Below are 21,683 nucleotides of genomic sequence, written 5' to 3'. Positions count from 1 at the left end.
GTATACGGCAGCTTCCTATGTTCCTACATAAACCACTAATCTTGCATTTGTGCAAATTGCACAAATGCAACATTATTAGGTGATGTACTCCTGTGCAGTATATCAGTCTGTATTACAAATGAAGCCTGACCAGTATAGAAAAGAGTTCAATTATTTGGGATCTGGACACCATAGTTCTATTAATGCAAGGTCCCTTTTCACTGTATGAAGAACCTAATATACACTAATCGGGTTTATTTATTTAGAATTTTAAATACTGCTTTTCATTTAAAATGAAAACCAAAACTAAGTTTTTTGCATAGCAAAATAAATGAAAAGGCCTCGCAATCTTAAACAGAAACTAGACAACAGCGAACAGCCACTGGAAAAGATACTAGGTTGGAATGAATAGGAACAGTTGCTCCCCCACTTCTGAATATGAGCACCATCATTTAAAAGGTACATCTTTGCCCATTTACAAAGGGACCCAATAGTATCAAAAGCTCTGTGAGCAAAACTATGCAAGGCATCTTGATCTTATGAGACAAACTATTCAGTGGTAAGGTGGCTATTGTTTTATAGTGCCAGGTATGTTTTCTAATTACAAAGTAAAGGGGAAGGAAGAAAAGGATATTGGGAGGTTCACTTCTGCCTACTTATAATTTAATAACTTAGGGCATAGCTGCAGCAGGTCTAAAAGTGAGTGTTCCTGATCAAGTAACAGTGAGCAACCTTATCTTTACTCTGAGCTGGCTAGACATCTGTGGCAGCTATGCTATTAAATTAGGGCAATCCTCCGGTACCTTAGTGCTCATCAAATCTGAAGAAAATTAACTGCAAGACTGAGAGAAACTCCAGTTGAGAGGCACTTACTTCACTGCTAACAACCTTAATGTTAAGTGGTGGAGAGAAGACTGAGGGATGTCTACAAAAGGGGAGTTCCTTTGGAACAGTACTTTCTGCTTCAGGAGACGTTTCAGAACAAAATAAAGAAGGCTTGGTTCCTAGGCACTTAAAGGAGAGGTGGAATAACTGATGCTGCTCCCCTCTATTTGATTCATAATACACCTTTTCAAGTTCTGTGTGGAAGGGTGATAACTATTCAAAGACACAAAGATCTTTGCTAAATAAAGGGGGTTTTTGAACTTGTGTCCTACATAAGAAACTGCAACATGTCGAACACTGAACAGAATGTAGAGATTACAAAATGGATTGCTCCATTTTGCTGGAGGAAGTAGTCCAATTCTTTTGTTCTTGCTGAGAATTGATATGAAGTGCAGACAATGTACGTACACAGAAATTAAACTAAGGCAACTGCCTTGAATACAAATAGCACAGTGCTAAGCTTCTGAAATCAAGCCAGTATATCATAGCATAGTATCTGGACAATTTTTCAGAGTATCTGGACAGTTTTAGGAAATAATGTTGTGACAATTCTCCCTGTCTCAATATAAATTTACACAATCCCACAGGAATATTTATTTAAAGAGAGATTACTCTTTTACAAGCTTTCCTTTTAATAATAGTGCCTGACATTTTCATGGTAGAGTCAAGTTCTTCATATCACACGCTTCATTTTCTCTAAAGGACAATCTGGAATTTAAACAAAAGAACAGACAATATTAGTCTTATGCTGCATTGATTACTTGTCATTTCAGCATTATTACATATCGGATATGATACAGAGCAAGTTAAACATTCTTAAGTCCCACTGAAGTAAATGGGATTAGAACAAACAGTTATGCATTTGAAGCCCACTGAATTTCAGTGGAACTCAAGCACAGCTAGATTGCTCATATTTAGTTTGTCGATCATCAGTTGGAGCAAAGCCCCAGACTGATTACATCACAGATTGATGGACTGATCACCCATACAGATGAATTTTTCCCAATATTTGTGATTTTTGAAGCGCAAATTATGCAGAACTCTTGCAAACATATCGTATTGCACCTGTGGCAGTGAAATATCCTACACCAACTGGCTGAGTTGGTACAGTGGCACAGAAAGTTCAGTTACTCAGGGAACTAAACAGTTTACAGTCCAGCTTCTATGAATTAGGGGAAAGTTAGTTTGGCTGAGATTAACAACTCATACAACAGCAGGCTGAGTACAGGGAAGAGGTCCTGAGACACAGAGAAGTTAAGGATAGGAAGCCCAGAGACAAGAAGCCTGAAGGAGGAATTCAGAGCAGGCAGTGAATTATCTGATGGAAAGGTATATTGAACATGAGAGAGAGAGAGGACAGAGAAATCAGGAAACTGAAGCAAGAAAAGGCTAATTTTTCTTTAGCCTTTGAGGTGAAACTGTGCTATGGGGAGGGAGGGAGGGAGGGAGGAGTGCTAGAGAGGCTGGTCATGAGGTGATGAGAAGTGGGACAAAACAGGAACTTGAGAAAACAGCACTAGTGACATGAACCTACTGTATGGGTGTATAATGAATGTAGGGGCCCCTGATGGCACAAAGATGCCTGCATATATACAATTTATACACGTGAAGCAGTTTTGATGACATACAAGCATATGCACATATGGAAGGGGGCAGGATTTGCTACTGGAATCTTGCTCCCCTCAGCACAATCTCATTGTACGCACACCGGTTTGTGTGAATAGTGTTAATGGGTGAAAAGAATATAGGATGGACGAAATCAGTAATTCAGAATCTGATTCTGATTTATTAATGGTCAACAGAGATTCTGGAGCTGTATGCTATTGGCAGAAAGGAAGACCGGTTTGAAGGGCTGGAGACTATAAGCCAGGAAGCAAGGGGATATACTGTTTCTATGTTGACATTTTACTTCAAGAGATGGAAAATCATTGTTATGTCATTGTTATTCCATAATATGATACCTACCTTGTCATCGTATTTTGAACAGAAAAATTCTAATAAAAATTTATTTTTTAAAAAAAGAAGAAGTTACATATTCTGATTTAATTAAACTTTCTAGATGACAGTGCTTTTTCTAGAATGTTAGCATACAGTGCAACTTGTTAAAAAAAATTAAATCATTTTAAAATGTATACACTTGCCTCCATCTTTGTCCTGTTCAGAATTCATTTGCTGGCTCCTTTCCACAGACTCTTTTTCACAGACACTTTTTTGGCTGTACAAGTCTTGTACTAGGGCTTCTAGGTTCTCCATTTCTGCTCGTAAACTTCTTTGAAGATCATGGTTGTCTTTTAAGAAATTCTTTACAATTTGTACTCTGTTTAAATCCTAAATGAGAAAATATATTACAAGGTTTAGAATATGTTTCTACACACCTTTTTATTGCATAGGTTAAAAGAAAATTAAAAACTACAAATAAAGAACAGACGTTTCGATGTACAGACGTCAACTTCAGTGTTCTATGTGTCACTGTTTAAAATCCACGCTTTTATATCCCAGATACTCCCCCTAAATCCAATGAGGCACCTGATTAGCATGTGAAAATTGATGACTCAGTTTGACAGAAAAACAAAGAAAGGAATGGTGTAAACTAAATAGCCTATATACTTTAAGATTTCATTCAGTTCTTCCTTACCATTGACCCCTAGCTGTAACTAGTCTAAATACAATGCTTCCCTTATCTTTTATTTTTTAGGGTACACTGTTCAGACTCTAAGATGCTTACTTTAAGAGGCATTGTTTTTCCATTGTGTTTATTTTTCATATGAACTGACCATGGCCTTTCCTTATTTATATGTTTGGCATCTGCTAGGTGTTCTTTGAATCTAGTAACCAAATGTCTTCCTGTTTCCCCTATATAATTTCCACCACATTGTGTACAGATAATTTTATAAATAACTCCTTTTTGCTTGCAGATAACCTTCCCCATTTTCACAGACTGGGCAGGCTTTAATTTAGTCTAGATCTTACTAACTGCTGTTTCAAAGTCTTGGTGGTTGTGCATACTACATTAGCCTTGGTCCCGTGTGTTCTTAAACTTTTCTAACACTGCCTAATGAAGTTTTTAGAGATAAAGGGGATCTTAAGCATGGGTAAACCTGCCACATAGGTTTAAAATGTTAAATGAAATAGAATTGGTATTCATTTCTTTATTTATATCTCATGCTTTCTGTAAAGGTCTCAGAGAAGCATTAGCACAGCAAGCATTAGAGGCAGGCTAGGTTGAGAGATTTGCCCAAAGGCACCCAGAGTAGAGAAGCATGGATTTGAACCTAGATATCTCACCTCCAGCACAACACTCTAATCACTGAACTACACTGTTGGTTTGGTCTGGTCCCTATGTATCTCCTTTTAAAATATTATACTGCAAGGTCCTGATTTAAAAGGAATTCCTGTAACTAATGGAACCGTGTTTACATTTTCTGGTCAGAAAAAGAGACACTCCTTTTAGCTGCTCTTCTTCCAAAACAAAAAGTACATATATGTAGAATCTGCCTATTATCTCCGGACCCGATATGTTAATATGGAAAAAGTCATGCCTATTTGACAGTAAATCAAAGGATGGAGTGAGCAATGTTAGGCATCTCACTGAGACACAAGAAAACCTGTATGTAGATCGCAGCATCAGAGAAATAAATAATGCCACAAGCTATTGGCAGCCGTTTACTGACTATACTATGACATAGCAGATGCAAGGCAGTCCAAAAAGGCTCTAGAATTGTGTTCCATGGACTGTAAGCCTACATTTCATCCTGTGCTCCTTCTATATGCACCAACACAATGAGAAAAACAAGCTCTAAAAGTGCTTCTCCATACTTCAAGAAGTTCAGTGTTTCAGATATGCATATACATATATATGGGGAACACTGATGTTGCATAGTGGCTAAGAGACTGAGCTACTAATCAGGACTTCCTCAGTTCAAATCTCAATTCTGCTATGAGTTATACTAATTCACAAATTAGAAAGAGGATAAAATTCCTTAGACGTGTATTTGTTCTTGAAGTTTCACATAAGAATATAAGAACAGCCCTTCTGGATCAGGCCCAAGGCCCATCTAGTCCAGCATCTCGTTTCGCACAGTGGCCTACCAAATGCTGCTGGAAGCCACAGGCAGGAGTTGAGGGCATTCATTTATGTCTCTGTAAAATATGAAAACTTCTCCAAAAATGGTTCAGAAAGACAAGTATCTTTGTTCACCTGTAAAATAGCTCCCAGCTCTGTTTACTGATGATGGGCAACATCTGGAGCTATACACTTTAAAACCTATCTTCACAACTGTAAGAGCTAGGAAGTTGTGGGGTTAAAAAAAATATTATTATTTGTTGTGTTTGTTTCACTAAACTTATTTAATAAGTTGAACTAATAAGTGAAACTATTTCACTTCTTTGTTGCCTTTCACTAAAAAAAAGGTGGGGGGGGAGAGAGAGAGAGAGAAATACCTGCATCAATAAGCAATAAAGACATTGAGTAAATATATTTTGACTGAGCTTCAAAAACTCTGCAGTAGCCGTCGTTCATGCTTGTCACAGGTTAATCAATGGCTGAAGTATATATTCTTGTCTGCTCTTTTGATGCTGCTCTCTTCAAACAGGCCTCTGTCATCTTTCTCTTCCTTTCAGGGGCAAGCTGGTTCTTGCCAACTCGTAGCAGGTGGAGGAGTGAGGGGCCACCTCTAGTGGTATGACAGAGAGCTGTATGGTAGCAGTTCATTGACTGTTCTCTCTCCTCTTCTCAAAGGCAGGATTGTTCTTAAGTTGCTCTGTGGTGGCAGTTGCAGGAGGGAGGTACTAAATTCTGTGTCCATAGCAAGATTCAGAACTTGCGCAGAACTACAGAATAAACACAGTCTTTATGACAGAGCCTCAAAACCTGTTTCCTATAGTTCACTTTGCATTGCTGAAACTGACAGAAGTAACCTAGAGACCCAAGTTCCTACTTCCAGCTTCCTTCATTCTAGCACAAACCTGAAATGTTTGGATTGGAAAACATGGATGAACTGTTCCTTTTTCTATTGACAAGCAAGTGGTTTGTTTTGTTTTTTAATAGATGTGAGGTTCCCTACCACTGGTCAGTTGTGATTCAGTGGTGGCTTAAGTCCACCCTATGCCTGAGGCAGGGCACCAAAAAGCACCCCACACTGCACTCACACCCTCCTCCATTTTCTTAATGGCAGTGGCAACAGCCATCACCATCCCTGTTGATTCACACAACCCCTGCCTCTCTCCTCCTTCACAGCACCAACTGCCACTGCTTAACTTAGCACACTCCACCCTCCCCCATCTTCCATGTGTGGCCACTGGCACAAGGGAGGACCCTCTTGGAGTGGCCCTTTGCTGAGTGGTGGCTCTGCCAGCATTCAGCAAAGAGGTGCTCCAAAGGCAGGTGGTAGAGGGAGGCAGGTGAGACAGCGGCAGATGGTGGAGGGTATCTTGCAATTCTGCTGATGCCCCAATAATCCACTGCTTGAGATAACTGCCTTATCTTGCCTTATGCAAGGACTAGCCTTCCTGTGACAAGACAAACATAAGAAATGAAATAAGATAAGTTTTGAACATCTCTCAAAGGTCACCTAGGCCTAAGCCTACTGTATCTCATACTTTAATTATTTGCTCAGAACAGAGACATGAAGAAAAGAAACTGCACAGGAAATAGTCTAAAAGGCAAAAATGCATTACATTTTCAACTGAGTAGCACCCTGGGAAATGCTCTTTCAGCAGACAGTTGTGTTTTGTATCTCAGTATAAAATTGCCCTGCCTCTAAAATTTGACAGAGAAGTTGGGAGTTCAGTTGCATAGAATATACTTTTCTTAGGCAAGGAGTAATCTGTCATTCATCTGAACAGGCCTCTTCCAGTACATACCAATATAAATTCAATAAACTTTTTACAATACTGAATTCACTTCCATTAATTTCAAAAGCACAAGACTGCTTTTAGGTTTTAAAACTGAGTTACCTCTTCCGAAATAATTCCTTGCTCCTCCATGAGAAGGCTGATTTCATTAAGTCTCTCCTTTATCAGTTCTGCTTCTATTTCACCAATCTGGCTTTGACTAAGTTCACCTTCCAATCCATCAAGGTGATCTTCCCCAGGTACGTGAACAGCCCAGTCAGATGACAGAAGCTATTTGGTTGGTGAGAAAACAATGACCTAAGAGATTGGATTTAAGGTCCAGGCCCACACATTGTTATATTTTCTGAACACTCATAGTGGAATATTTGACAAACAAGGGAAGCGTGATACTACCTTCAGATAGCACTATTCTCATTGAGAAGTCACCCATTAAACTAAATTGTATCAGTGTAGACAAAAGCCTTGAATCAACATATTCCAGAGCAGCCTCCAGTATTCCTGACATACAGACAAACTCTCAGGTTAGAATGTCAACTATTATTTATTTATTTATTTATTTATTATTAAAACTTTTATACTGCCCTTCCAAAAGGCTCAGGGGCAAACTATCTGGCCACACACTCTATCATGTCTGTATTCTCAACAGTACGTAGCTAGAGGAGGAAGTGGTGGCAAAGAAGAAATAATAGCCATCAAAATACAAATGACAAAATAACCAAAAATGTAACCTTTTCTATCCTTATACGAGCCTTCTGAGTCTCTGGAATATGCTGGAATTCATTCAACAAGTTTTGAACATGATTTCCAAATTCTTTCAGCCAAGAAAAAGAGACTTTCATATCTGAAGAATGCATTAGTTCATTGCGGCACTTAATCACCTGGAGACATAAATATGAAACAAAAGAGGCAGACTGTATAATCCTAGAGGGAGCAACAGAAAACAAGGGCTGATTCTCAAGTTACCTCCCCATGTCAGGCAACCAATGGAATGACAATATCCTGAGCCAGAACTGTCCATTGTTGTCACAGGCAGAGTTTCTGCATGAGTGACAAGTGCCTTACAAATGCTATACTCCCTGACTGGAGGCATCATTCCAGGCATACACAATCCACTCTGACATGGGTCCTATTTTTCCCCATAAATATGGTCACTCCATTACTTTAAAAAATTTTCAGTGGCACTGTTCAGGATGACTCCAGGTTGGTTCCATTATCTGACATCTAGTCAGATAATACTACAACTCCCATCATCCCCAAAGGCCATTGTGGCTGGGGATGGTGGGAGTTGTAGTCAGTCAATATCTGGGGATCCAAGATTTGGAAGAAAACAATGAGCAGAGGGCTAATGTCAGAATGACTTAAAATATTAAAGTGACATCATAAGATTTTACAATTACATCCTTTACAAAGGTAAGCAGGCACACACAGTTCCACAACCCAAGGCTAATGAGACTTTATGAAAACATCAACTCACTAAACCAAGAGAAAGAGTTTAACCTGAAGCAAATAATTTATATACGTCATTTGATCAAAAGTATGAAGAGACCCAGTTTTGGTGTAGTGGTTAGAGTGTTGGACGATGACCAGAGAGACCTGGGTTCAATTCTCACTTTGCCATGAAACTCACTTGGTGATCTTGAGTCAGTCACTCTCTCTCAGTCTAACTTACCTCACATAATTGTGCTGAGGATAAACCAGAGAGAGAGAGAGAGAACCATGTATACTGCTGTGAGTCCCTTATTGGAGGAAGGGTGGGATAACAAATAAATATATCATGGTCTTTTGATGAGCTTAACACAACTACTATGTGCCCTGTATCTTAAAGGATCATTTAAGATACTATTTATTATTTCTGACAATTCCTCACGATAATCAGATATGGTTTTATTTTTATTTTTATTTTATTTTATTTTAACACATATATCCCGCTTTTCCTCCAAGGAGCTCAGAGCGGTGTACATGGTTATGCCTCACAACAACCCTGTGAGGTAGGTTAGGTGAGAGATACATGACTGGCCCAAAGTCACCCAGTGAGTTTCATGGTTGAATGGGGATTCAAACTCAGGTCTTCCCAGTCCTAGTCCAACACTCTAACCACAAATTCTGGGGTCATAAGGTACTAATTGGTCCTGTTATCATCAACGTTCCTATGAAACAGCTCTCTGTATTGACTTCAGTCTCCTGTGGCTTGTTAGACTATATAGACACATCTACTTGGGATACCGCTGATAATTAAACTAAGATCTCCATGCTAAGAATCAGGAGCCACAAATCTTAGCCATTATTTGTAATCACCACTGCCCCTTTCCTCCTGAGTCTGGGGGACCCTGCAAGAAGGGAGAGAAACCATACCTTTCCTCTGTTCTCCATGAATAGCAAAGAACTTGGGAGAGAGAAAGGAGGGATGGTTTATCTCCCTTCCTGCTGGACTTTTGCAGAAGGTACAAGTAGGTGCTGATTCTGTAAATGCCTAGTGGGAATGGAGGGAAGCTACCTTTTCCCAGTTCTCTGCAGTTCAAGCACTGGACAACTCTGGGGAGAGCTCTTTGAGCCAGGGATGTGCGACAGGAATGCTTGTCAGACTGGGGTGAGATTTGTAGGTGGTAGATTTGTAGAATCCGATTAAGAATCAACAAACAAACAAAAAGTCAACATCAGTTGTTGGATTACCTCTCTGACTTTTTTCTGATCAACGTTGCTGAAGTGATCACAGAAGTTGAAAAGGTTTAAGAGTGCTGATGCATCACATTTGTCAGGACCACAAATATCTGCTTTACCACGAGGCATATAAGCCTGTACAATAAGGGAGAACACATGCTGTCAATGGGCTAATTTCTATTTCAAAAGCGATAACGGTACTGCAGCTGCTAAATAATCATGGTATCAGAGTCTGGGTTTAGTGGAAAGAGCCTGTAGCAGAAATTACTGGTTCGAATCCTTTATCATGGATTCAGCAAATGGCTTTGAGCAAGACTAAAATAAAGGCTTAATTTGAGTGTGTAGCTGTCCTTTTTCTCATCACAATCCCATGCAATATGATGTGCTTCTGAACATCATAGAACAAAATTCCATACGGGAAGAAGTTACATTTAGTGGAAGATACATTTAGGACTTTCTTGATCATCTCTGTTATCAAGTACTGTTTAACAGTCTCAGACCATCACTGTCTCCTAAATCTGAATCATGTTCCATTTTCCAGAATGAAGCACCGAGGTTACAGAATAAATGTTTAGCCTAGATTTATTTCTTTTCAAGGCTGCATCAGCATGCTTTTCATCACATATTGATTGTATTTATTTCTGACTCACAGCATGTACATATGTTGGAAGCCACAACTGGGAACAGACAAATGTATGATTATCACACATTACACTTGTAATGCTTCCACCCACCCACACCCACACCCACACCCACCTTCCTTGGGAGTATGATAGGAAATTGAGGTTGCCACCTTGTTCTCTAGTAGAATTTTGGGACCTCTAATGGCTGCATAACAGGCAGGCATTCAAAAAAGCTGCTTTCACCACTACCGCATCTTCATGCTTTATCTGTTGAGTATCCACCTGTTATGCAGTTGTTAAAAGCATAGACCTTTAGTCAGTGGGTAGAAAAAAGAGATGCAGACCTACTAATGTATTGTTATATGGTCAAATGCTGTCAGAAGTTACACTGTTTATTCACAAAACTTTTAGAGTTGGAAAGGACCTTCAGTTAATACGAATTAACTGAACTTCACAAATAATGCTTTGGTGAATGATCTGTATTTTAAAATAAAAAAATAAAGAAGGAATGAAACTCTTAATTAATGAGAGAGGGATGGATGAGAATAGTGACTGGCTCCCTAGACTTTAGAACCACAATTACCTATTTTGCAACTATTCATATGTTGCAGAGTTTACATTCATCCTAGTCAGATGTACACTGTGCGACTCAACTGAATATTACACATACAGAAATGGAAACTGGAGCAGAATCTGACCTCAGGTTGGAAATATATCTATGTTCTGAGAACTACAGACATTACCTTTGCAAACTCCCATGAGTTAGAAGGCCAGAGCCAAGGTTTGCAGTTTCCCCAGTTAATCTCCCCATTCCTATGTGTGTGATGATTCAGAATTTCCTTTTTCCATTCTTTACATAAGGAGCAGGCAGGCTGAAACTACAAAGAAAAAGAAACACCAGTATAAGTAACCCTACAACATCCATGCTGCAATTTAAATCAGCAGTTTGAAACCTTTTTACCAATGGGGCTCAAGGTTTAATTTAGATTTCCCAAGGAATCAGGGCAAATAACACAATTTTCCAGTGTGAAAACGAACTGTTTCTGGACCTATACTTTATTTATATACAATTAGACAAAGGAGGGGAAACAGGAACAAATACAGTAACAATATAAATCAAATCCCCACCCCCCCACCCCGCCTCAAAGCTTTGACAAGAAAGGGTCACAAAACCTCATGCAGGGTCATGGATGAGGCATTTACTGCTGGCATTCAAGGGGAAAGGGACAGGAACGCAGGCAGAGATAGTGAGATAGCAGAGGAGGCTGAGCGATGGGCTTACAGGCCTTTTAATGGTTTTCTAGAAGGACTTCCAATTCCTGATTGCAGTTAGGAACTAATGTAAAAACTCAAATAAAGCTAAATGGGCTAAAGGCTCCCTTGTTGCTGTGTTTAGAAATAAAGGTGCCCTCTATCCCTCTAAAATTCAGAAGCTAGACAAGGATTCACAACTTTTGCCCCTAGCAAGGCTTGGCTCTTTAAAGATCCATTCCCTTTTATTTTTCAGGCCAAATACACACTTCTCTTTTGGCCCGTCCTTCTAACTGCTCAAATACAGTCCCTCTTTTCTTTCACTCCTGATTCATCATTTTAGAGCCATCCAGCAACTGGGTAATTCCTCTGACTGGGTAATTCCTCATCACGTTTCTGTCCTATGAGTTTAATCATGATTCAAATGTACTGTGAACCCAAGGCAGAGAACTTTGGTCTTGTGGTTCTGTTCACTATTATTCTCTGTTACAGAAATATCACCTAACCAAGTATCACAACTGGCTCAAAAGAGCAGCAAAGATTTTGTTGGGAATTGTTTTCTACCCAGTAGGGGAAAATATCTGAAGCCGCAAGACAACACAGCAGCAATTTGGCAGCTGGCTCTGCTGTCATGAGAAATTAGCCCCAAATCATAACTTCCATGGTTCAGATCTTACTTCACTAGCCTTAGGCAAACCACTCCCTCTCAGTCTCAGCTACAATATGGGAATAATACTTACTGATCTTGTCAGGTTTGTTCAAAAGGTTTATTAAAATATTATACCCTGCCTTATTTTTTGAAGGAACTCAAGGTGACTAACAAATAACTGGGCAATACATGAGAAGTTGGAAGAGGTCAATCTACATACCCATACCAAAGAATGGAGACTTAACAGATTGCGTAAACCACCACACAATATCCTTAATTTCACATGCAAGCAAAATAATGCTCAGGTTCATCCAATGCAGATTAGAGCCCTACGTGGAAAGGGAAATGCCAGATGTTCAAGCTGGTTTCAGAAAAGGCTGAGGAACAAGAGACATCATTGCTGATGGATGCTGGATAATTGAGAAAGCCAAAGAATACCAGAAAGAAGTTAGTCAATATGTGCTTTATTGACTACCCAAAAGCCTTTGATTGCATCAACCATGTCGAATTGTGGAATATCCTTAGGAAAATGGGTATCCCAGAACATCTCATTGTTCTCATGAGAAACCTATACACACGACAGGAAGCCACAGTCCAGACGGAACATGGTGAAACACACTGGTTCCAGATCGGCAAAGGAGTAAGACAAGGCTGTATACTTTCTCCTTATTTATTAAACTTATGTGCTGAACATATACTAAGAGAAGCTGGATTGGAAGAAGATGAGTGTGATTTTAAAGTTAGAGGAAGAAACATCCATAACTTGCGCTACGCTGGTGACACCACTCTGATAGCTGAGAACGCAGATGATCTGCAAGCTCTAGTAATGAAAGTCAAGGAGTACAGTGAAAAAATGGGGCTACAACTAAATGTAAAGAACACTAAGCTAATGACAACGGGTACAGCAACCAGCCTCAGAATTGACAATGAAGACACTGAAGTGGTGGATAGCTTCTGCCTTTTAGGATCAACTGTCAACAGTAAAGGATCCAGCAGTCAAGAAATACGCCGCAGACTAACACTTGGTAGGGTTGCAATGAAGGCAAGGTAAGGATATTTAGATGCCGTGACGTGTCTACATCTACAGAGATTAGAATCGTTTGGACAATGGTTTTCCCTGTGACACTCTATGGATGTGAAAGCTGGACTTTGAAGAAGCAGGATAGAAAAAGCATTGATGCTTTTGAACTTTGGTGCTGGAGGAGGCTTTTGAGGATACCATGGACAGCCAGGAAAACAAACAAATGGACCACAGAACAAATCAATCCAGATTTTCACTCAAGGCACAAATGACCAGGCTCAAACTATCACACTTCAGACACATTATGCGAAGACCCAGCTCCCTTGAGAAGTCCATAATGCTGGGGGAAGTTGAAAGAAAGAGAAGAAGAGGACGACCAGCAGCAAGGTGGATGGACTCAATTACAACAGCAATGAATGCACCACTGAGAAACCTTAAAGGCCAAGTTGAAGACAGATCATCCTGAAGAGTCTATCCATGTGGTCACTAAGAGTCGACATTGACTTGATGGCACTGAATCAATCAATCAATCACATGAGAAGTGCTTTGCACACTCAAAAAAGCATGATACATATGCTAAGTATTATTACTGTTAAAGCTGGTTCATACATGCAAGCAGCTATGTGGGAGACTACTGGAAGCCCAGTCTTTCAGAGATAGCTCCATGCGGCAAGCCATTTGGGTGAAGTGGCTCCCACGTAGTTCTAGTAATATATTTATTTATTTAACATATTTTTATACCACCCAAAACCTATGTCTCTGGGTGGTTTACAACAAAAAATGACAACAGAAAAGTTAAAACATTAGCTAAAACAAATAAATGACAACAGAGAAATGAAAACATTGGTTAAAATAACAAGTTAAAACATTACAACAATTTAAAACCTTAAAACAATATTTTAAAACAATGTTAATACTATTAAAATGGTATTTAATTAAAAGCCTGGGTGAACAGAAGTGTCTTTAAATATTCTTTTAAAATTGTCAGAGATGGGGAGGCTCTTATTTCAGCAGGGAGCGTGTTCCAAAGCTTCGGGGCAGAAACGGAGAAGGCCCATCCCCAAGTAGCCACCAGACGAGCTGGTGGTCTCAATGGGTGGTGGGGTTCATGACAAAGAAGACGTTCTCTTAAATACCCAGGACCCAAGCCATTTAGGGCTTTATAGGTTATAACCAGCATCTTGTATTTTGCCCAGAAACTTATCGGCAGCCAGTGTAGCTCTTTCAATAAAGGAGTAATATGGTCTCTCCAAGATGACCCAGAGACCAACTTGGCTGCCACATTCTGGACCAGCTGTAGTTTCCGGACTCCATACAGAGGCAGCCCCACATAGAGTGCATTGCAGTAATCCAGTCTGGAGGTTACCAGCATATGTACCACTGTTCTGAGATCGTTTATCTCGAGAAAGGGACGCAGCTGGCGTTATCAGCCAAAGCTGATAGAAGACACCTCTGGCCATTGCCTCAACCTAGGACACCAGGGAGAGGCTCGGATACAGAAGCACCCCCAGACTACGTACCTGTTCCTTCCAGGGAAGTGTGACCCCATCCAGAACAGGCAGATCAAATTCACCTCCTGAGTTTTGACTTTGCACAGTGAGTACCTCCGTCTTATCTGGATTCAGTCTCAGTTCGTTATCCCTCATCCAGTCCATCACCACCTCCAGGCAGGCATTTAGTGAGGTTATGCCTTCTCCTGATGAGACTGACATGGAGAAATAGATTTGGGTGTCATCAGCATACTGATAGCACTCTGCACCAAATCTCCTGATGATCTCTCCCAGCGGTTTCATGTAGATGTTAAACAACATTGGAGACAATACGGAGCTCTGAGGGACACCATACAAAAGTTCATATTTTGAAGAACAGCAGTCTCCAAGGGACACCATCTGGAACCTGCCCGGAAGTTAGGAGTGGAACCACTGCAAAGCAGTGCCCCCCAGTCCCAACCCCCTCAGATGCTCCAGAAGGATACTATGGTCAATAGTTTCGAAAGCCACTGAGGGGTCCAAAAGGACCAACAGAGTCACACTTCCTCTGTCAATTCCCAGTTGGAGATCATACATCAGGCTGACCAAGGCAGTCTCCATCCCATAGCCTGCCTGAAAGCCAGTTTGAAATGGGGCTAGATAATTGGTTTCCTCCAACACTATCTGGAGCTGGGAGGCCATGACCCTCTCAATTACCTTGCGCAGGCATAGAAGGTTGGAGACAGGCCTGTAGTAACTTAATTCTGAGGGATCCAAGGCAGGCTTCTTCAGAAGTGGTCTAATTATTGCCTCCTTAAGACAAGAAGGCATCCTGCCCTCCCTCAGAGAAGCATTTATGATCTCTACCAGGCTTTCTACAACAATTCCTCTGCCAGGTAGTATAAGCCATGTCAGGCAAGGGTCAAGAGAACGGGTGGTAGGCCACACTGCTCCAAGCAGTTTGTCCACGTCCTCAGGAGTCACAAACTGGGCCTGAGTCAACCTAACACACAAGAGGAGTTGCTGGACACCTCCACATCAGACACTGAAGTACTTGTGGAGACTGAGTCTAAGTCGGCCTGAATACGAAATATTTCCCCCACAAAGAATTCATTAAACACGTCACTGTGGGTAATCAATGGTTTCAGATTCTGATTCAAAGGAGGAGGGGCATATACTAGCCCTGAACAACCCTGAACAACTCTTCCAGACATGAACTTGCAGATGCAATATGGGCAGAAAAGAATCACTTCTTTGCTGCACGTATCACCTGAGCATAGATCTTCAAATGTACTCTATGATGCAATCTGTCAGATTCGAGTTGAGTCTTTCTCCACTTGTGCTCCAGTCGTCCACCTTGCCACTTCAGCCCCCGTAGTTCTTCTGTATACCAAGGAGCCAATTTTGTAGCAGGTCGGAGAGGACTTTTAGGAGGAATCATGTCTACTGCCCCAGTGAGTTTGCTGTTCCAGTTCTCCACCAGAGCATTAACAGGATTGCTGGCAGAGCCAACACTAAATCCCTCCAAGGCTTCTCGGAATCCTATTGGATCCAATAACCTTCTCGGGCGGACCATCCTAATAGGACCTTTAGCCCTGTGGAGGTGGGAAGTGATTGTGAGTCCAACCGTAACCAGATGGTGGTCCGTCCATGACAATGGGGAATCACAGGATTCCCCACCCACGGAAATCACCCTGATCAGAGTGAAAGACCAAATCAAGCGTGTGTCCAGCAATGTGTGTCGGTCCCAAGACCACTTGGGATAGGCCACTATATAGTTATCATGGCTGCTATGAACTACTGAGCCACCCCAGACAAATTGGTCCCAAAATGAACATTGAAGTCCCCCAGTACCACAAGCCTGGGAGACTCCAACACCAAGCCCGAGACCAAGTCCATCAGCTCAGTTAGGGACTCTGTTGAGCAGCAGGGCGATCGGTATACCAACAGAAGTCCCAGTCTATCCCTGGTCCCCAAACTTAGGTACACACATTCGATATGGTCCAGCATTTCAACAGGGATCCTGGTAAGGGAGATGTTAGTCTTACAGACCACAGCCACTCCACCTCCCTGCCCGCAGTCCCACACCCACTCCTCAACAGTGTACCCTGGAGGGAGAAGCTGGGGCCAAACTAGGCATCGGCCTCCCCGAACCAGGTCTCCGTAATACAAAGCAGGTCAGCTCCTACATCCAGAATCAGATCATGAATGGTTTCTGATTTGTTCTGGGCTGACCTGGCATTGCAAAGGAGCAAGGTGAGGTTCCAAGGGTGGTTGGCACTGCTCCCCGAGGTCAAAGAGCTGGCAGGGCAACTGGAAGGGGAAACAGGTATTAGATTTCTGATTCCCCTTCCACTGTAATGACCCACTAACCTGCCAACGTTACTTCTTCTGTTCCTCACCACCACTGGAATTTAAACTTTTCCAGAACAACCTCTTCTGTTTTTCCTCTTGCAATTTGTAACTGCATGCAGGAATCCACCCATTTGGGATAGCTTTGGAAGCCAGCCAAAACTTGTGGTTGCCACCAACTCTGGGACATAGCAAACTGCCTTATACCAAGTCAGACCATTGGTCTATCTAGCTTAGTATTGTCTACACGGACTGACAGCAGCTTCTCCAAGGTTGCAGGCAGGAATCTCTCCCAGCCCTCTCTTGGAGATGCCAAGGAGGGAACTTGGAGCCTTCTGCTCTTCCCAGATGGCCCCATCTTCTAAGTCCTCACACATGTAGTCTCCCATTCAAATGCAACCTGCTTAGCAAAGGGGACAATTCATGCTTGCTACCACAAGACCAGCTGTCCTCTACCCCTTCTCAAACTCAGGGAAGGAGCTGAGTCTGACTTAGGATCAACAAGACTTCTTACTGCTTCAGAGTGCCTCCATGGCTCTGCATAACTATGAGCTCCTGCCCTCCTTCAGAGTGACAGAAGGGGTGGGGAGTCATCCCTGCAGTTGTGCTGAGCTTTGGGAGGCACTTGAAAGCAGTGGACTTGCTTGCTGCTGCCAATTGCTTCCCAAGACCACTGTAAGGTCAGACAAGTCACCACCCATCTCTCACTTTGGGTACTGGAGAGGTGCCACAAACGCACTTGCAGAATAAAAGAAATTATCTAGCAGTGAACTTGTGGACCCTTTATTTATTTATTTATTTATTTATTTATACATACATACATACATACATACATTTATATCCCGCTCTTCCTCCAATGAGCCCAGAGTGGTGTACTACATACTTGAGTTTCTCAACAACCCTGTGAAGTAGGTTAGGCTGACAGAGAAGTGATTGGCCCAGAGTCATCCAGCTGGTATCATGGCTGAATGGGGATTTGAACTCGGGTCTCCCTGGTCCTAGTCCAGCACTCTAACCACTACCAGGATTGCACCGGAAACTACATCACACAAATTTGTTATCATAGTGGTCATCCAAGCCACTGTTTACACACATGAATCTGGTCTGTTTTGAAAGTGAAGGCCAAAGAGAAATTAAAGGGTTTTAGAAGTTTGAAAGACTATGATTCCAACCCAATAATCATACACAGAAACATTCAACTGCCTCACCAAGAGCAGAAAATGCCTCACAGAAGCATTTTTAAATATTAAAGTTGATATTATGAGATGACCTTGTCAGTGATTACAGTCTGTTGAATTAGTATTGTGAATATGTCTATTATGACTTATCACGTTCTGAAAGAAATCTTTAGAAAGCAGAACTCTTCTGGTTATCGTACACATAAATTAATTTGAAATGGAACATAGGAAGCTGCCATATACTGAGTCAGACCATTGACCATTGAGTTAGACCAGGGATTCTCAAACTTGGGTCCTCAGGTGTTATTGGATTTCAACTCCCATAATCCCCAGCCTCAGTGGCCTTTGGTTGGGTATTATGGGAGTTGAAGTCCAATAACACCTGAGGACCCAAGTTTGAGAATCACTGAGTTAGACCATCTGCCAGGGAGGGAACTTGGAACCTTCTGCTCTCCCCAGAGCAGCCCCATCCCCTGAGGGGGAATATCTTACAGTGCTCACACTTCTAGTCTCCCTTTCATATGCAACCAGGGTGGACCCTGCTTAGCTATGGGAACAAGTAATGCTTGCTACCACAAGACCAGCTCTCCTCAAGGTTGTTATTTGGATGTGTAAGCCATTTGTGTGAATTAGCCTAATAAGAAGGACTGATATGATATGAAGATATTAACCCTAGATTGTGTCACTGCAGAGCACTGGTTAAGAAAGCTTAGAATAATTCCAGGGCATCTTTCAGTGACGCTGCCAAACCATATTAAATAAATAAATAAGTTCAATTACAAGTTTGTAGGTGGTTGGACAAACATTAATTCAACAGGTGAAGACTTCCCCGACGCTGCAATGGTGAAAGTTGTACATACTGGATTCTGGTTAGCCCATCAGTGTACCAGCAGAGCAAAATCCCCAGGAAGTGCCACCTATTCTGAAGTTTTCTTTATATTTCAAGTGCACTTGTCGCAAATATGTATGATGCAAACAAGAAGAGCCAGAATAGAGAGGATTAGCAGCCGCTCCCCCAAATTAAAGTTCAAGTTGTGCCGTCGAGTCGGTGTTGACTCCTGGCGCGACCACAGAGCCAGGCGGTTTTCTTTGGAGGGCTTTACCATTGCCATCTCCCACGCGCAGAATGAGATGCTGCCTTGCCGCCAGAGGAAATTCGAATCATCAACCTCTTGCTCCTTAGGCAAGTTACTTCCCCGCTGCGCCATTTCTACAACCTCCCAAATGCCGCCAGTTTTCTTAAAATATATCAAGAGAAAGATACGCTTAACTGTACGACGCGTGGGGATGTTCCGGCGGGCAGACGCGTATCAATTTACTGCCGAAGTGTGGGGCGGAGACAAGAGCACTCTGCAGCAGCCTGGCCGCGCGCGCCCGATGTCCGCCGCGATTGCGGGGTCTGCCCAGTGAGAGAGAGAACGAAAGCTCGCCTCACCTGCTTGCCTCGAGGGGTACAACGCCCGTCACACCGACGGCCTGACGGAGCAAGGCGGGCGGGGCCGCGGGCGACAAGCTGCCGATGGAAGGCTTGGACTTCCTCCCCAGCAAAGCGCTGCAGGGCTGCCTGCAGCAGCAGCAAACTATGCCCGGCCTTCACCCAGTTCTTGTACTCGGCACAGTTGAGGCGAGCAGCCAGTTCCGCCACCAGCGCCATGGCATGCAAGCCCGACCCTGCTGTGACTGTCCACGTCAGGCCCGGGTGGGCTGGGCTAGACTCCCGAGAGCCTTCCTCCCTTTGTCTCCTCCTCGTCCTCACCCGAAAAAGAGCTGCTGGTGGTAGTCATTACAAAGACACCCTTTCCTTCTCTGTAGTACGCTCCCTACCCTTCGGTTGTCCTTAACAGTAGCGGCTTTGTCACTTCCCCGTTTTCTCGAGACTTTATAAAAGCAGGTTCTTCTGTCCTCTCTTGGCAGTGTTCATACTTTCCACAGCTGCACACAGAAACATTAAAGTTATACTTTTGGTATTAACTTACATGGCATCTTACACAATCACTCCCCTGCCCAATCCCAATTAAACCTAAATGGTAGAAATATTTTATCAAACATCATTTGTTAAGAAACAAGTTTTTAAAAGGGGGAAAGTGACACTACAGGAAAATTAAATCTGAAAAGTATCAACTGTGGGTTTGTTTAAAATTGTGAAATGGAAACACACTGCATAGCTTGGATAAACTGTGGAAAACTAGGTAGAGTCATTTACAAACAAAAATGAAGATTAGCCAAATTCCCAGATTACATCAAACTTACTGAGTACTAGCTGACCTGGTGCAGAACATCTGCGCCCCTAGTTTTCCCTGTCTCTCCCCTGTTCCCTTCAGCCCGTTCATTCTCCACACACACACCCTTCAGCCCCGACCACCACTTCCTCTCGGCAGCTGGCCCACTGGCCTGGCGTCTGCTTCCTCTGACCATCCCTTCGTTTCCTCTGGCGTGGTGCCATTTCCTCTGGCGTGGTGCCAATTCCTTTCGCTGGCCACTCACCTTCCTCTCCCCCTCTCCTCACTCACAAAATCTCGCAAGAGCTGCCACGCATGGGATTAGCCACGGGTATGTCTTAGTGAAATAAATAGATAGGTAGGTGGGTAGGTAGGTAGGTAACCCCATGAATCCAAAAGGATATCTCTGAACTAGGTGAATGGAAAAGAAATTAGCAAATAAACTCTAGTTTAAGTAACTACAGGTGAAACTCGGAAAATTAGAATATCGTGCAAAAGTCCATTAATTTCAGTAATGCAAATTAAAAGGTGAAACTGATATGAGACAGACGCATTACATGCAAAGTGAGATAAGTCAAGCCTTAATTTGTTATAATTGTGATGATCATGGCGTACAGCTCATGAAAACCCCAAATCCACAATCTCAGAAAATTAGAATATTACATGGAACCAAGAAGACAAGGATTGAAGAATAGAACAATATCGGACCTCTGAAAAGTATAAGCATGCATATGTATTCAGTACTTGGTTTGGGCCCCTTTTGCAGTAATTACTGCCTCAATGTGGCGTGGCACGGATGCTATCAGCCTGTGGCACTGATGAGGTATTATGGAAGGCCAGGATGCATCATTAGCGGCCTTCAGCAATTCTGCATTGTTTGGTCTCATGTCACTCATCCTTCTCTTGGCAATGCCCCATAGATTCTCTATGGGGTCAGGTCAGGCGAGTTTGCTGGCCAATCAAGCACGGTACACTGTATACTTTTCAGAGGTCCGATATTGTTCTATTCTTCAATCCTTGTCTTCTTGGTTCCATGTAATATTCTAATTTTCTGAGATTGTGGATTTGGGGTTTTCATGAGCTGTACGCCATGATCATCACAATTATAACAAATTAAGGCTTGACTTATCTCACTTTGCATGTAATGCGTCTGTCTCATATCAGTTTCACCTTTTAATTTGCATTACTGAAATTAATGGACTTTTGCACGATATTCTAATTTTCCGAGTTTCACCTGTATAATGTAAACCCTTGCCAGCTGGACAAAAAGGAACTTTTTTAAATGGTCATTCTGTAATATTTAGTAAAGGGAGAGCAACTGTCCTATCCAACACCAGGACATCTCTCCAGTGGCTGTTACTGGTATTTTAACTTAAAAAAAAAATATTGTGAGGCCTTTTGAAACAGGGAATTGTTTTATTTTTTCTGTGTATACTTTGTTAGTGGTTAATAATAAATTGGTGCAAAAATCCTAGCCACATATATACTGATAGGGTCTGTTGGTAATTAACAAGAAAAGATCTTGAGGTCATAGCAGATAGTTCAG

General features: G+C 42.1%; 1 protein-coding gene across 2 annotated transcripts; it reads right to left on the bottom strand.

Moving 5' to 3' along the window:
- Positions 1-1,424: 1,424 nt before the first annotated feature.
- On the bottom strand, positions 1,425-19,833 carry C3HXorf38 (chromosome 3 CXorf38 homolog). Of its 2 annotated transcripts, XM_053306318.1 has the most exons (7): positions 19,354-19,833; positions 10,742-10,876; positions 9,388-9,510; positions 7,446-7,595; positions 6,820-6,987; positions 3,006-3,192; positions 1,425-1,572 (listed from the first exon to the last, which is right to left on the bottom strand). In XM_053306318.1, exons 1-7 carry the CDS (start codon positions 19,570-19,572, stop codon positions 1,538-1,540), a joined length of 1,017 nt encoding a protein of 338 aa, XP_053162293.1. In that variant the 5' UTR covers positions 19,573-19,833; the 3' UTR covers positions 1,425-1,537. The 2 variants fall into 2 exon arrangements, with proteins under 2 accessions (XP_053162293.1, XP_053162294.1); XM_053306319.1 differs by lacking the exons at positions 10,742-10,876; positions 19,354-19,833 and adding an exon at positions 10,132-10,262.
- Positions 19,834-21,683: the final 1,850 nt, after the last annotated feature.

This window comes from Hemicordylus capensis, chromosome 3 (genome assembly GCF_027244095.1).
Source record: "Hemicordylus capensis ecotype Gifberg chromosome 3, rHemCap1.1.pri, whole genome shotgun sequence".
Lineage (NCBI taxonomy): Eukaryota > Metazoa > Chordata > Lepidosauria > Squamata > Cordylidae > Hemicordylus > Hemicordylus capensis.
Note: the sequence above shows the minus strand (reverse complement) of the source record. Positions and strands in the feature narration are given on the sequence as shown.

What these genes read in the sequence shown, in the direction of transcription:
- C3HXorf38 (XM_053306318.1), bottom strand. Translation starts at nt 19,572, where the DNA reads ATGGCGCTGGTGGCGGAACTGGCTGCTCGCCTCAACTGTGCCGAGTAC. An exon ending in CTCGTATAAGGATAGAAAAG is followed by an intron (nt 6,988 to 7,445) that starts GTTACATTTTTG and finishes CCAACCAAATAG; the next exon opens with CTTCTGTCATCTGACTGGGC. An exon ending in TGAACAGGACAAAGATGGAG is followed by an intron (nt 1,573 to 3,005) that starts GCAAGTGTATAC and finishes TTTAAATTCCAG; the next exon opens with ATTGTCCTTTAGAGAAAATG.